The sequence below is a fragment of the Amphiprion ocellaris genome, chromosome 20 (assembly GCF_022539595.1).
Source record: "Amphiprion ocellaris isolate individual 3 ecotype Okinawa chromosome 20, ASM2253959v1, whole genome shotgun sequence".
Classification (NCBI taxonomy): domain Eukaryota; kingdom Metazoa; phylum Chordata; class Actinopteri; family Pomacentridae; genus Amphiprion; species Amphiprion ocellaris.
Genome location: NC_072785.1, coordinates 16,422,003 through 16,438,603, shown reverse-complemented (window position 1 = coordinate 16,438,603; position 16,601 = coordinate 16,422,003). Strand labels below are relative to the sequence as shown.

The window sequence follows — 16,601 nt, the reverse complement described above, 5'->3', positions numbered from 1 at the left end:
AATGCTGGCAGTACAGAGAGGGCATTTTTATCTGGAACTGCTATTTTCAGAGGGGCTTTTTGAATAAAATCAGTTTGCCTTTTGGCTATTTAAGTTAAAGCTCACAAACAAAATAGAGTGAAATTTCAAAATAAGTAAACAAAGACAGGGTAAGACACTGAACTGTTCCCCGAGCAGAGAACTTTATTTAGAAATGCTATGTATACACTTTAGAAAATATAAATTCTGGTTAACAACAGTAATTAAAGTTAATATAACCAAAGTTTCTGGCCCTTCTGTGTAATGGACATTCACACACCATTCCCACTGGAGCCATTTAAAGTCAGTTCAAACCTCCTCCTCATGTTACAGGCAATGCAGCCAACTCCTCACTATCTCCTTGATCCCATTCCATCAGCAGCTCTGAGGACACCTCTGTAAACAGATGATCCCAGTCCCAGCTCACATCATCCTGCAAAGCAAAAGAGAGACAGAAGAGAGGGAGAAAAGAAGAATTAGAGAGCCAGAGGGAGAGACATACCAAGAAAGAGAGCATGGGGAGCAGAGGGAGCAAAGAGAGGAGAATGGGGGAAGGAGAGCAGAGGGTGTTAATGTACACATCATAAATCTTGATTACCTGGGAGACACAGTGGCAACCTCCCCTGGTGCTCTAGAAACAGCTGGACAGGCCTTCGCTGGGAGCTCACAAGCTATATTTACTAAAAACTCACTCACCTCTTTCACCTCCTGCTCCGGTGCTAAAACCTTGGTGAGGAGCTTCAAGTCAATCTCTCCATCCTGAAGAAAGAGTGCAGGAAAATTCACTTAGCTTGCACAAACAGAGGTGATGTTAGTTGCAAAAGTAAATGGACCACCTTGAGGAGAAGAGGCTTGAGAATATCAAAGATTTATAAAAATAAATGTCCTTGACTCACTAAGGTTTGGAATGCAGAGTAATACTTCAGATCATTGTCCAGATCTCTGTACGTCATTACCCGGTTCACCTGGATGCTAGCACAGTGACAGGAAGTCAGAACAGTTGAGAAAAACAGGCTGCTGATACACTTGTATAACACTTGATAATAAAGCTGCACTTGAATCAAAACAACTTGACAGAGAGAAAAATACTGCTTTCACACCGCATGCAAAGTAAGACAGAGAAGTGGCCTTAGATAAGTTGGAAGTTTGTGCACAATTAAGCTTCAAGACTTCAAGCAAAGACCACAGAGAGCAGGAGATGGTTGCCAAGTGTTAAACGCTTCAAATTGAAACCCAGCTGCTTATCTGTGGGTCGGAATTAAGTGGGGGGGCTCTCAAAGTGGCCGGGGCCTAGCAGTGCATGCCAGTCCTACTTACTGCACATTACACGCTACATTGCCCCCGCAATGAGTTCAATGTGGATATTATCTCGCACAGAGAGCAAGCCCCAGCCTAATAACCTCCACCGCTGTCATAGCCTTGCTACATATTCGACACATGTCGGCGTGTCTCTCACTGCCCTGTAAATCAAAGGGCCTGGTTAGTAAGGACCCTGGTAGCAGAGTTGCATAAATCACACCCAACTGTTATTTCTCTATTTCAGCCCAATAAAGCAAGGCACTCCACAATGGCATGAATGGAGGACAGGTAACATCACAGTCACTGTAGTGGGCTACTGATCCATTGTCCTGTGCGTACACAGAGGTTAACTGTCTTACAGGGTTCTGGGATGCACTGTGTGTGAATGAGTCCAGAGTGATAAGGACAAACTGCTAAACTAACGAGCTAAGCAGTTCACTACCTTGGTGGAGCCGCAATTTGCATGGTGAGATCTTCCTCCTGCACTTCATCAAGGTCTGGAATCACTGGGATATCTGAAAAACCAAAAACAGAGACCACCTTACTTGTTGAAGTGGAAAAATTTTGAGAAAATCAACTCTGTCATTTGCTTACCGATGCAAATCTTCTGATTAAAATACAGTGAATCCCCTGTGTATGGCTGCTAGAAGTGTGTTTGTGAAACCATGTGTATGTGTGACCATATCTGTGTGGCACTTCCTCCCCTCCCTCTTGCTTGCTACATCCTCATAAGAGCTGCCCTGTCACAATAGCCATGCGGCCATGAATATTCAGGAGGCAAGGCGGCAGCTCATCCCGCTGTGAGAGGGGCGCTGGCCAGGGGCTCCCCAGAAAGCACCCCCTGCTACCTTAGCATTTGGGCCCTGTCAGTGCCGCCCACCCCCAGGACCTGCAGTGGCCGGTAGGCCGACCTCCGTGTCCACTCTGCCACTCCGACTGGGGCGGCATCCAGCCACGTGCAAGAGTATTTGCTTGCGGGCCCATCTGTGTGGGGTCGGAAGTCACAGTGCGGCCTGGCAGGGGCTGCAGTGCCAGGAGCCGCCAGCCCGCTGCTCAAACAGTGGGAACCCACTTTAATTGGCAAAACGCAACAGGACAGAGGATGGCTCCACTCCCAAGAAGGACAGGGCAAACTTTCACAGCATTTTTCAGATGGACGTATTAGGGAAGGGAAATAAGAGAGGGATAATAAGGGACTGTAGAAAATTTGGTTGGAAATAAGCGAAATAGGATAAAAGACAGACTGTGCAAAAGTCTTTGCAGAGATTTTATACTAAAAATCTTTGTGTATTCTGGCATTCACTTTCAAAAGGTTACTGTCTAGATAAAGAAGACACAACAATATACATTTCTGTGTAATACAGACAGTTGTTAAAAATGTTATAGGCTTCACAGGTGTCCTCGATTTAGGTGTGATGTGTCTCTTACTGAACAATATTTTCTGGTGGGCTGCAGACAGCACAACCTTATTAGCTCTACAGCTGAGAGTTGACAGTGACAGAGACAGAGAGAGAAGTAGTGGGAGCACGAGAGAGAGAGGAACAGACAGATAGTGAGAGAAAAAGAGAGCTGGACTGCATGAAGAGGGTTGTCAGTAATCTCTAACCACAGTACTGCACCCTGAGGGGAAAGTCAATAGAGGAGCTAAATAGAGGTGAGGAGATGGAAGTCTGCATCTGATGTGAGGAAATATCTTGGCATCTATGTCACCATTCCTTCAAAATAACCCCTGAAAATAAACTTGAGTTGAAGAAACTTCGATCTTTGATAGAAAGAGGAGGAATTATTTTGATTCTGAACATATTTCTCAGATGAATGAAGAATTTTGAAAACACCTTGGTCAAAACCTAACCCATCAGGTTTCACTAGATACCAAAACCTCACCTTCTGCTGATAACTTATTTCTTTCTCTTTTTTAATTAAACCAAATTAAAAATGCCACGCTCGTTTAGCCACTGACAAGATTCATCTGTGTTTCTGATATCCAAATAAATGCGGGCGCGGGTATTTCATATTCATGAGGCCCCGGTGACACTTTGTCCTCTCATTTACAAAGCACAGCGTTCAGCAGAATCCGTCCCCCCTGGACCCCCAATCAAATTTAATGGTCTTAGTGCAATGACATCAAAAAGCTTTGCCGTCCGGCTCTGCAAACAGCTTCCTGAGTTGTCTATCTGTCCACACACTCCCTTTTCCATTTCAGCCAGTAATGCACTATTAACACACTTCATGAGGGTTCAATGTGAAGCTCAGAGGCATATGTTGTCTATATGCAAAGCTGATTATTAAGTGAAAAAAACACAACAACATTTTTAAATGAGCTTCAAATTCAACCTATTACCGGAGGTCAAGCAGGGCATAAAAGCAGCTGCAAACAAGCCAGTGTTTTCTTCCGACGCAAAGGGCAGCTCCATCAGGAGAAGCTCTCCCCTCAGCACGGTGCATATTACCCACACTGACTTCCTCCGCTCAGCTGGATGTGTATCAAGGTGGCTTTTGTCTGGCAGCGAGCAGGCCACGCGTATCCTTATTACACGGTCGCGTCCGGCTTCCTCGCTGAAGCATGTAAATATCAAAAGGGGATAATTTGCTGTGAATGTAGACATTCTCCCGGCAGGCACATGCCAGTCAGCGACTTTGGAGAACAGGACATTTCTCCACATCACTTGGGCTCCTATAATCTACGCAGGGGTTCAGTCAAATGATTACCTAGGCACAGAATCCATTGGAAAGGCTTATGGGACAATATTCAACACATCACAGGCTAAGAGTAAGACGGTGGGACTTGCGATACTGGTGCTATTTTAAGTGACCAGCAGGAGGCTGTGGGGGCAGCTGATAGGGAGATGGGAGCAGGGGACTGGGCTAGCCTTCTCCCTCTGTGTCTCTCTGTGTGCTTGTAGCCAGTGGACATAAGGGATAAGGGTTGGGGACATAATCAAGATCGCAGGGGCTATCTCACTAACCCTCAGCACTGTAATTTCCAATGCCCCTGCCTCCAGCTCTGTATTAAGAGGTCTCCCTCCACAGAGTAATAATCTTTCCGGCGGCATTAGCTGCAAGAGAACCAAACCTCCGGACTGCTCATTCAGCTGGCCATTTTAGCCAGTGTGCTGACATTATGTGCATGTGTGTGAGGATATATATATATTATTTTTATATATATATATATATATATATATATATATATATATATATATATATATATATATATATATATATATATATATATATATATATAAAAAAATAAATATATATATATAAAAAAAAAAATATATATATATATATATATATATATATATATATATTAAAAAAAAATGTAATAGAGATGTAGACAATTATATAACATTTATTGTACCTTAAACCCTGCAGGTTTTATTGACAGTTCTTTCTTACTTATCATTGTAATCTTGGAATACATTTCTACTTTTAAAATTTCAATGTTAATTTTTTCAACCAATAATAAAATAAAGAGCTAAAATACAATATTTCAGCAATTAACATCAAGCCTGAATTACATTAAATTTTATTGCTTACAATTTCTTCATATAATAACGGGCAAAAAATTTTGCACAGGTCACAATTCCCATAAGAAAATAATAATAATAATAATAATAATAATAATAATAATAATAATAATAATAATAATAATAATAATAATAATAATAATAATAATAATAATAATAATAATAATAATAAAAGATTGATGAAAAGTTAAACAAATATAAATACAATTTTAAATAAATCAATAAACAGCCTTTTAGTTTTATGGGATGAACATGAATTTCAGTTTTTCAATTTTTTTAAATGGATTTTTATAGCTTTGTTGTAAGTTTATTCTATTTTTCCCCTGTCTTTATTATTCAGTACAAAATCCTAAATTTACAAAGTTTGTTATAAATATTTTAAAACAAAGTTACAATGCAGGCTGTAGCAAAAAAGGCCTGAGATCAAAGATTTAATTTTCTAATTTATTCATAAACTGCATTGCACAATAAGCTCTCAGGCACTCCTGTCTTTTGGTCGTTCAGAATGGGAAGCGAGCAGTGCATGCTAACAGATCTTTACCGAGGCTATTTGAACAATTTCCTCTGCTGCTTTGCACTGCAAAATAGAACAATTATCTTCGACAGCACCTTGCTGAAATTTCCCCCCACAGTCCTAACATTGTTTGTTGAGCCCTCAGGTCACTCAGTCAAAGCAGCCTGGTTACCACCAGATCTGTATTCAACAGCACCGGTCTGACACTGTGTGTGAGGATGTGTGTTTGTGACTCTCTGTGTCGCTCTCCATCAGTTCTGAATCTAACGTTATTAAATGAACATATTCACTTGTCATGTTCATCAAAAGGACCGTGCTTATACGTTGCCATGCGCTCAGTGGTCAAAGGCAGAGCATGGATCCATAGAGAAAGATGGTTTGAGCATCAGTGAAAAGCAATGATCTGACCGCCTGCTTATCTGTTCTACTTTCAGAGGATGAATGTGTCAGGGAGGCACTGGAGGGCTCCTCTTTGCCCGTGAGGAGACACACACAGTGTGGGGGATTGCAAGGGTGCTCTTACCTCCTTCATCATCTAATCCCTGGGGAGTTTGTGGTCGCAGGCGGCGGCTGTAGAAACAGGAAGTGTGAGAGTATGAATTATTTAATGCTTTGAAAACCCAGCCTGACGGTGAGGTCATCAGAGGGAGTGAGTGAGTTGGCTCCGAGACTTTGCTTTGATGATGGGCCTGTTTTTGTTCTTTCTCATGCTACGTGGGACACTTGCTCGGTTCCCTACTCTCTGACTCAAGCTTCAGAACAGCAGCCTCTGACAAAGGTGCTACAAGACTCTGTTGTGCTTTCTCAGTGACCCACCCGCCAGTACGACAGCCCTGGACAAGATCACCTCTAAGGATTTTTAAAAAACCGAACCCAACGGGAGTCGCAGTCTGAATAAGTATTATTGAGACAAGACAACATGAGGGGCTTTTGTGACTGGTAACATCATCAGTTTCACACAAACCCTCTGTCTCACTACAGCCATGCAGGCACCAAGCTCCAGCTGCGATGAAGAGTGAAACATAGTCGTCTACGTCCTCTACCTGCCTCTGCTGTTGGTGATGTCTATTCTAGTCACAGAATGATGGGAGGGAAGGTGAGGAAAAAACTTGAATAACAGGAAAACGGCAATAAAAGTGACAGCAACTCAGTCACACTGTTTTTTTTAATCATGTTAAGTGACTGTTCTTGGAAGGTGAGGATTAGTAGCAACCAAGGACAATCTGAAAGCATGGCACCATTTCTATTTTACTGGAAAGGGAACAAAACATTTCGACTAACCTATATTTTATACATACACACAAACATGTCAGCAAATTCAATCAACAACTGGAAGAGTACAATAAAATATGGAAGAGGTGTTTGAGTCTGACTTACTCTTCCAGGTCCTCAGCTGCTGGTCTTCTTGAAGACCTGTACATCAGCAGAAGGAAAACATTTAGACAAATTAAAAGACACATTTAATGACAGTTACAATTTCTTCATCTGTGTTTAATAATTGCAACCTACAGCAGATGTCTCACCTCCTTTCTGTTTTCTCAGCTTTGTGTCCGGTGAGATAATGTAACTATTTATAACTTTCTCTCTATTTACTCAGCTCAGCTTGAAGAGGGCATGCCAGACCCCAAAATACTGTGTTTAACACTTTTTTACCTCAACGCAGCATTTTTAGCACACACCGTCTTTTTTTGGGAAGGCTGGTGTCACACTTTGTATCAAAGGACTAGAAATATACCACATTATTAATGCAATATGAAGCATTGAACATAGCACTGCTTAAATAAAATTAAAGTGTGGAGAATCTTTGTGTTTTTTAATATGTAGCTTTAAAAGGAGTTTTAACAATAAGTTCTAATATTTTTCTTGGAGCAAAATACTTTTGCTAGTTCTCCTGGTTGAGTAGTGCCCCCTACTGGTTATAAAGGGAAATCATTCAGCATTGGAACCGTTTTTTTTTTTTTTATATGATTTTAAATTTTTTGCCACTTGCAAAACTCAAGAGCACAAGCTACCAGCATTCATAGATGTACATTAAATAAATTTATTAAATATGCATCTATTTAGAACCCAAGTATTAAGAGGTGTTTATTGGAATAAATGAATCCCAATTTTGGGACACAAGCTTGCAAAATAAATTAAAGCTTGTATGTCAGTGGTGCTACATTCACGATAACTTTAATGATTTCTTTTATTTCCCCATATGTGATGTTTATTTTCTGTTGCAATTCCTGAAGATTTTTATCTCAGGGGGATTTAACTTTTTCCTTTATGGAATTGTGGGTTTAAGGCTAGAGGATGTTGTACACTGTAAACTGTAAAACCTTTAAGGTAAATATAATGTGGTTAATTAACTATATAAATAAAGCTAACATTCATTTTACCTTTCAATCCAGGTAAACAAACTTATCACCACAAAAAAAAAACAAAGCTTGTATAAAACCTCTGATATCTAGCATTACATATGAATACATACAGGCATTTGAGTTCAAATTTAATTTTGATTGTATATTTAAACAGATAGAAATTCATTAATTAATCATTTGTTTTTTCGGTGGGGTGACAAAAATAAAATGATAGCATGACAAGACACATGAGAAGACCTCGCTAATTCTCAGCTAATTATGTTTACTCGTGCTTTGTCTTTTGCATGAGGCCAGACCAACAGCCTAAAAGGTACCAGAGCCCAACCAGGCAAAGCAGAGAGGAGCCGAGGGAGCCTACCTGCCTGCCCTTGGACTGTGTCCTGTCTGGGGGGCGGGGGTGGCGACACTTAAGACACATTACAGGCCCCTTGATTAAGACTCATGTAAGGCAAAGCGATAGACATGGTAAAACTGTCTGGAAAAAGTTGTTAGGGATAAAATATATTGTGACAACCTGGTTTCAAAGGTTCATCAATAAACTGACAGATCATTTAGTGTCAATTAGAAGTGATAGATCGACAAATCCTGGGATTTCTGCGCTGGGATTAGTGGGAGGAGGGCAGTGGTGATTGAGCATGAGGGGTGACATTGAAGGGAAAAGTCCTTGCCGGTTCCAGGGGGGACCATTACTTACTTTGTTTCAGAGAGGATCAATGCACGTGCAAACCCCTTTTACACCTCCTGTATTTCAATCACTTTGAGACTGGGAATCAAGCTGGGTTACGCAAAAGCGGAGAAGCGACACGCTGACCTTCTGTGAGAAAGGAAAGATCTATTGAGTTTGCTGTTTTCCCTGCTTGCACTAACGGTGCAGTAAACTACGCAAATAAGCACAATTGACTTCGCCTGTTCACTTCAATGCATCTCTTATGCTCTCACCTCCGCTGGGACTGAAGGAAAGAAGCACAGTGGCAGGTGGAAGAACAAACTGTTCTGCACTATATTAAAATGTCTTATGTTCAGTCAGTCATGTACAGTATTAAGATTTAGATTTGTTAGTTGTAGATGAAAGCTTTTGGCAAACACCTTCCATCTGTTCCAAATATTTCATGAATTCTCCATGTTGTGCTCCCTGTGTAAAGAGCAGACTGCAGTGGTAAGGGGTGATTAAGTGGCTTGAACCCCTGTGATGAAGTGGCTAGCTGACTAACAGTGCCCTCCTGTGGCTGATGCATTAACCATGTCAATTACCGCCTTGCTCACAGATGAAGACGAATGGAGAGTTGCCTGCTCAGACAGGCTCCCTCTAACCTTGTTGATTCACAGCCTGAGTGCCAAATATGCACTGATAAATAAGCTCATTCAACAGCATGAGAGTTCATTAATAACACAAAACGCCAGACCACAGCTCGCAGTCCCCCGCTCTCAGTGTTGCCACAGGAGATGCGGGAAAAGGTGAAGATACGTACTTTGCAGAACCAGACCCAGAGCTTTCTTCTGCCCAGCCACCCTGTCGCCGGGCCGGCTTTGGAGGAGGTGGGCCCTGGAAGAAGACAGAACTTTAATAGCAAATTAGCTTAACTGAATGCACTCATGTAGAAGATAAATAATTACTATTTGAAAGCATTCTAAACACTATTAGGCGTTACACTTGGGAAAACAGCTATAGATATTGGTTGAAATTTCAGCATAATTGTTGGACTGAGGTGTTACATCAATACATATTTGATATAGTTATGAACAGGCTACCTTTTGTGCTTTATAACAGTAAAATCATCCATAAACAAGAGACATGTAAAGACCTGTTTTCAGGAGTTTAAAAGTGTAAATGTGCCAGTAGAGGGCCCTGTTGTCTTCAGCAGAAAACCAGGACCCCAACAGGAAAAGCGGGTCCTAAAGCTTAGCATTAATATAAAAGGCAGGAAAGGTAGGCTTAATGTCCTGCTAAAGGTATGCTGACCATTTAAAGTTATCTTCTCATCTTATTCTCTAATAAAAGTTGAAAGCCACCAAAAAGCTCCCACACAGTAAATATCATCCCTGGTATGTGCCTCTAGGAGTCATCTATATGCACTCAGTTGTTTCTTATAGTTGTGGGGAGCAGAGTGTGGGAACAATCAGGGTCCTATTCTGACCCTAAAATAGATGGAGACAAAAAAAATGACCATCTCTCTCTCTAATTCTTTGATTCTGAAAATAGTAAACTCAGTATGCAGATTGATCCTGAGACCGGGACCCTGAGACCAGCACTTGAATGAATGAATTCCTCAGAGCGCACAAGGGTGGGCACTAGACAAATGAATTAGGGAAAAAAAGGCACAACATTTCTCATTACTAAATTGGGTCTGCAGAGGACAAAGTGTTCGTGAAGAATTTCTTTCATTTATGATGAAAGAGGAAATAATCTTTCATGGCTGGTTCCTTTACCGAAGCCATTTATAAATCTGAATGTCACCATTAAGCAGGGCAGAGGGAGGGGGAGCCCACTCTGCTCCACTGTATATTACCATTAATCGAGAGAGCTGAGGCTAAACGAGCTCCCTCAACTTTGTGTAATTAGTAACTGTCTCTTTAATAAGAACAAAAAGGATTACAATAATGACAATTGAGGCTTTCTAAGCAACATTTAAAAAAATCCTTCAAGTGATATGAAATCCCTGTGATGTTTTATGTTGAGTATTTCTGAAATGGACAATTTCACGAGCGACAAGATAATAAGGTCAAGTGTCTTTGAGTGGAATAAATTCGTCCTGCGACAGTTATTTCACTCAACAAAAATGGAGGGGACCATAAGTGTCCTGAGAAACAAAACAAATCTGTGCCTGCGATTCTTCATGACCAAATATGAACCTCACAGTTGTAGTAAAATAGTTATGGCTGTTAAGGCAATTAGCTTAGTCCTCGTGGTTTCTAATTTAAGATTCTTTGATGGTCTCTAGGGCAAGGAACTTGTGGTGGCCAAGCCCTATCAGCCCATAAAAGCAACTGAGTCTTTGTTTAAAACGATGTCAGGAATGTGACCAATCAGTTGGGTATTTTAGGCAGAAGAGGACAGGGTTGATAAACGGAGACCGCAAAGAAAAAAAACACCCAGTCGCACGACACTCTGGAAAAATGTATTGCATGTCCACAGCAGGTCAGAGAGGGCGCGAGAATATTGGTTCAAACATCAGGGAAGTTGGCCTAATTTGGGAAGATTACCCTAAAGCAAGAGCATTGCTGGAATTTTTTGCTTTGGGAATGTTGGCTGGTTTACAGTTTGCCAATCCAGAAGACATGACTGATTCCATAAATGCCAACAATAGTGAAGCGAAGTTATTTGTTGTGTTTTTCAGCTGCCACTTCTGATAGGACTTCTCCTATATATTTGGTCCTATATTTAGTCTAAATTTAGAATCATTACATGCAACATATTTCAAGGCACAGTAATGGCTGAGAAAACTTTACAATGGCTTCAAGTGGTTCACGTAAAATTAGGCAGTATTAGGGAGAGGATTTATTAAAATTCATGTTAGACTCATGGGGACTGAATTAGACAATTTACAAGAGCACAATTACAGTGTTTTGTGACTATAAAGTTTAAATGAGTTGTAGAGCTTGTATGAAGTAACACTTTAAACACTTAAGGCAAACACATAAGACCCAACACGCACACAGGGCAATGAATGAAGTGCAGCTATTCTGAACGTTTCAGAACACTGACTGTCTATGCTTTAAAACCTGCTGAAGTAGAAAATGGCAACTCAAATGTCTAGTCACCTGCATAAATAAGCACTCTATTAAAACTTTATACCAAGTGTATCAAGCAGAGTCTATTGTGTGTGCAATTTGAGAGGGGTTGACTCTCAGCAGGCCTGGATATCAAATCCAACCAGCTTTTTAAAAAAATTTAACATGACAATAAATGGTATAAAGTTGATATCTGCAGCAGAAGCCATGCAAATCCAATGTTTTTTCATGCTACCTACCTCATCATCATCCTGTAATTCATGTATGAGACAAAACCAAAACACATATTTATGAAGCTTAATGGAAAAGTGCAAATCTGACATGCATCTATCTGTCCGTTATCACATGATCGCATACCTCTCCCACTGAAGCAGAGGTGGAGGACTTCCTTACGTAACGAGAATCTTCAAAGGATGATTGGTCTGCTGTAAGGCGAGCTCTTCGTCCAGACTTGGCAACCTGGGAAACGTGTATCATTTTAACATGGGAAATATATTTAGATTTCTGAAAGCCAGACATTTGAATGGTTACTAAATACTTATGGTCTTGCTTTGCTTTTACTGGGCCATTTAATGACACAACCAAATGTTGTATGAATGCACTTGCACACAAAATACAGTAGGTCCGGTTATTCCATTTGCGTAAATCAACCACATTTGAGACCTAACATTCTTTTGCTTAGCAATTCGGCATTACTTTCAATTCTCTGAAGTCACACTGGATACATTTACAGTCTCTTTTTGCATATGATAAGAGAATTATTCATGTTTATCTGTATTCATTTGGCAGTAGAAATATGTAATTAGGAAAAAACAAGGCATTGGAATGTTGTCTTTCTTTCAGTTAAGAGTAATTGGATGTGTTTTTTGAAACGTTTTTTAAATGTAATGTTTTTAGCAAATATTTCAGCACAATAAAAAGTGAAATTTCAATTAGCACAGGGATCCCAAGTGGGGCCAAGGCCACTCCTGACATCTCATTAGTCGACAAGATTAGTAAAGGTAATTCACTGAAACTACAATGTTCAAATTTCAGCTAATATTCTACTACAGTGTCTCAGTGCAGCTAAAAGCACCTTTGGATGACTTTAACGGTCTTGGTTAGCAGCAGCCAGTCAGTTGTGTGGCTGTCCATAAACATCACAGACAGCCACAGTTTGCGTGTCTTTAGTTGAAAGAGGCGTGCACACAGACCTCAAAGTATTAACAGGAGCTGAAGTTCAGTTTGGTGCTTCCAGCATGTTTGTAGGAGTTTTTCCTCTGAGGTCATTGCATGTCTAAAGCATCAAACAGTAGCAGGATCTATATAAACGTCTTCAAAGTGAGAGGGGTGGCCGCATTTACGTACAACACAGCGGTGACTTAAGTACTTATATTTCTAAATTATCTATGATATAAAACAGGATAGGTCAGGATCTAACAGTAAAACAATGCATACTTGTGTACACTTCAGACAAACAAGCTATCACACAAAGTCAGTTTGTTAGCTGCAGTTAAATAATTTGTTACATAAATCCTAAACTCCATCACAGCTGAGTATTTTACTGTAAAAATCTGATCTGTTAAATATTAAACATTTTTATGACGTATTAAGTTGTTGGGTTTTTTTCTTATTGGGTAGATTTTTTTCATTTCACAGCAGGATATTTTTTGCAGTATTAATATTATTGAAAGTATCATAAGAACGTGACCTTTCTAGTTAAAAAGGAAAAAAATAGGGCTACAGATAGTCTCGCACAGCTAGATCAGTCTCTAGTGCTAAAACAGCTTTGTGTAGAATGGTCTGTTTGCACGTCATTATTATTCTGGTCTACAGGGAGAAACAATATCCTTGCTTCTTTTTATTTCTTTGAGCCAATCGTAAACCTTGTGTGCAGTGCTAAGCCTTGGATGCAGCAACATATCGCCTCAAAAAATTATGAGGGAACATTAGCAGATAGGGGGGAGCACTGTCATTAAAATAGCTAATTTAACAGCAACAACAAACTAGCAGAGCTGCCTTATTACATGATAAAACATTCAGCAAAACTTGAAATTTTTATTTTGGTAAGTTGCTAGATGCATCATAATGTGTTAAGTTGTGGGAAGCTGTTGTTATTTGTAGTGCAGGGGATTCTGAAAACGGTACCAAGCAGCTTTACTTGTTTTTTTCCCCCCTCAAATATGTTGCAGCATCTTTTCTTCTGGTCTAATCCTAACAGTGGTCACCCTAATGTCCACGGTGCTAAATGTAACTCTATTCGTCTATGCAGTTTAGGTATTTAGTAACATTAACTCTGTCATCTCGGTGTCTTAAATAATAAAACAGACACTGTTGGAAAATATATTGTATTGCAATGGGGTGAGAGTGTAAATCTGTCCAGCATGTCTCTTTCTACCTCACAGAAGAATGACAGGCTACTTATAATATGACAGTAAACACAAAATTCCTATTTGCTTGTTGTTAATAGTTTCTGTAAGTTTACGTGCTCAGAATTCTTATCGGCTACATCAGAAACTCTAAGTCCTGCATTTCCTACAGAAAAAGCAGCATTTTCTCACCATAACTCAATTTCTCAGGAGAAAAACTCTATCTTTGGCCCAAATTATACTACACACATCACCTTTCAAAGATCAGTGGTCAACCTGTAACCCTGAAACATATAAGCATTTTGTCTCTCTGTAATGAAGTAAACACAGAAGCACTTATTCACAAATTACCTATCGAACCCTATATCTGCACCAATAAACAGAGATTTGAATCCCAGCGGGTTCACAACAGGAGACAATCTTTCAAATATTGGAAAGTTGCCCTTTATGGAGAAACTTTTGATAGTTGTTGAAATACAGTAGAAACACAGTATGCAGATTTCGTGTACATTTTTGATGGAATAACAGCAAACAACCAGCTAGGTTAGAATGGGGAAAAGAAACCCCAGTTCATCTTTTACACTGCACCACAGTTAAAAGCACCACCAAAACACAGCTTTGCGTGTCGAGAAATTTAGGCTAGCATGGCAACACCGCCTAGCTAACGTTAGCTGCACACTCAGCAGACAAAACATCCTCTGCTGTAGTTCAAAAGCTTCCAATAATAGCGTGCCTTTGCTGGTAACTGGTGAGTTAAACGGCTAACTCGTTCATAGACTGGCTAATACTGAGCTTCACTAGCTTAGTAGCCAAAGAGCTAACACTAGCCTCGGTGCACCGTTACTCTGTGGCCGCAGCTCGTTGTACAGCGCTGAAAACTAATATCAGCTCAGGCTGTACTTCCTCACTGCATGGAGTAAGATACCAACAAGTCACTCACGCTTTTCACCGGCCCTGCATCTCCGAGGTGGAAGTTATCCTCCATTTTTCCCCTCCTTGCTACAGCTAAGCAGCGTCTCTTCCTGGATATCAGGAAGTGTCACGTAGCAACGCTCTCCATGGTAACGTGGAAACCGCGTGTCCTACTCAATCAAGTCTGCTAAGTAGTCAGGTCGTGGCGTTACGAATTTACCTGACAAGTTTAAATATTAAGGTTTAAACCCTTAACCGATATTTATACAGCGCATTTAAAGGTGTAGTCTTTCAGCCAAAGTGGGTTTCAATAGAGAAATAAGGTTGGTGTCACAAGTTTCAATATTAAGGTTAGAAAAACTAAAATAATATTTATTATGAAAATATTCAATACTATATGCAATATTAACTTACCTAATAAATAATTTTAATATTAAGGTTAACAAACTGCATTATTATATAAAATTAATACTTCCCTAACTAATTTCAGTATTGAATATTGAAGAATCTTAACCAGAATATTTAAATTAGTCGAGTAAATTTGAATTTTTTCTAACATTGCAGGGTCTTAAGTGTAATATTTAATTCACTTAGGTAAATTTATACAATAAATAATACTGTGGGATTTTAACCTAAATTTTAAAAGTGCTTTATTAATAACAATGATTTGACTTGACTGCTACTGACATATTGTGTTTTGAATTTTTGTGTTCTTTGTCTTCTTGTATTAAATTTACCTTTGATACCGTTAATATGTTACCTTTGTGCATCCTGCTTTTGCTTTGTAAGCCTATGTTGTTAAAAGTGCCATCTGAAATAATTATTATGAGTTATGTTGTTATGTTAATAAGAATTATTATTATTAATAATAATAATAGTAGTAGTAGTAGTACTATACACGCTACCAAATTACCTAACCTAACTACCTAACCAAATTATCAATTAATTTTGAGACCCTACAAAATTATACATGGAAAACCCAATTAATCCAAATATTTCCTATGAACAAGCATACTGGCAAGCATGGAGAGGAAAAGCAAGAAGAGATTTCTAGCAGAAACAGAGCATTGTACAAAGATAGAAAAGGGAAGCAGACAAACAGGCAACAAACAAGAAAACACAAAGAAACAGAAACATTTAAATCAGAATTTGGCAGCAATGACTGAGATACAGCATTGTCTCACACCAGCTGATTTGACTGAAATCATCGAAATAAACGTCTGTGGCATTGAAATGAAAATCTGTGTGTTTACTGTAATAGAAGAAACAAGAGTGGTGAGCAGGCCTAATTTGAATTTCTCACTTAAATCTATCACTTAATTCTTTCTCAGTTCTGGGATATTCCTTTACTGTAACACAGACACATGTAAATAATCAAACTTAACTGTGGCCGCACACAGAAATGCAATATAACAAATTGACTATAATGGTACCGCTGCTGTTGCTGAGTGTAATTATAATGACGATCATCATAAGTCCTTCTAAAAGGCTTTCATCCCTTTTCATATGGGAGCCCCTTTCAAGAAATATGGATGATGTTGCTGAATGAAGAACTAACCAACACTAACCAGGGTTTCTCTCCATATAGTGGTCTGTCACAGTCCCAAACACAGACACTGTGGTACCAAGTCTGAGGAAAACCAGACCTGCAGTTGCTAGTTTTTCCCACTAGATGTCACTGCTGCTCATATATTTAGTCACTGTGGAGATGCTGAACGGTAGCAGCATGCAGCGGATCACAGCAGCTGGCTGCTCCCCTGTGCACCTTCAAGATCCTCTTTGTTACCTTTGGCCTTCCATCGGCATTTGATTTTCCTCTAAAGCTTTATTTTGGATATTCCCAATGTTGTCCAAAAATGCTGCACTCATTGAACCCCACTCAACTTATGCG

At 39.6% G+C, this 16,601-nt stretch overlaps 1 protein-coding gene across 1 annotated transcript; it reads right to left on the bottom strand.

Annotated features, from left to right (window-relative positions):
• Nucleotides 1–150: 150 nt before the first annotated feature.
• LOC111578305 (intraflagellar transport protein 43 homolog A) lies at nucleotides 151–14,836 on the bottom strand. Its single transcript, XM_023284992.2, has 9 exons — nucleotides 14,739–14,836; nucleotides 11,808–11,909; nucleotides 9,191–9,264; nucleotides 6,736–6,771; nucleotides 5,882–5,928; nucleotides 1,760–1,832; nucleotides 915–990; nucleotides 715–777; nucleotides 151–451 (listed from the first exon to the last, which is right to left on the bottom strand). The coding sequence occupies exons 1-9, from the start codon at nucleotides 14,781–14,783 to the stop codon at nucleotides 341–343; spliced, it is 627 nt and encodes a 208-aa protein (XP_023140760.2). The 5' UTR covers nucleotides 14,784–14,836; the 3' UTR covers nucleotides 151–340.
• Nucleotides 14,837–16,601: the final 1,765 nt, after the last annotated feature.

Coding starts and splice junctions, on each gene's coding strand:
- LOC111578305 (XM_023284992.2), bottom strand. CDS start 14,783: ATGGAGGATAACTTCCACCTCGGAGATGCAGGGCCGGTGAAAAGC. Junction 5,929..6,735: donor GCAGCTGAGGACCTGGAAGA/GTAAGTCAGACT, acceptor CTGTTTCTACAG/CCGCCGCCTGCGACCACAAA. Junction 778..914: donor ACTCTGCATTCCAAACCTTA/GTGAGTCAAGGA, acceptor CTCTTTCTTCAG/GATGGAGAGATTGACTTGAA.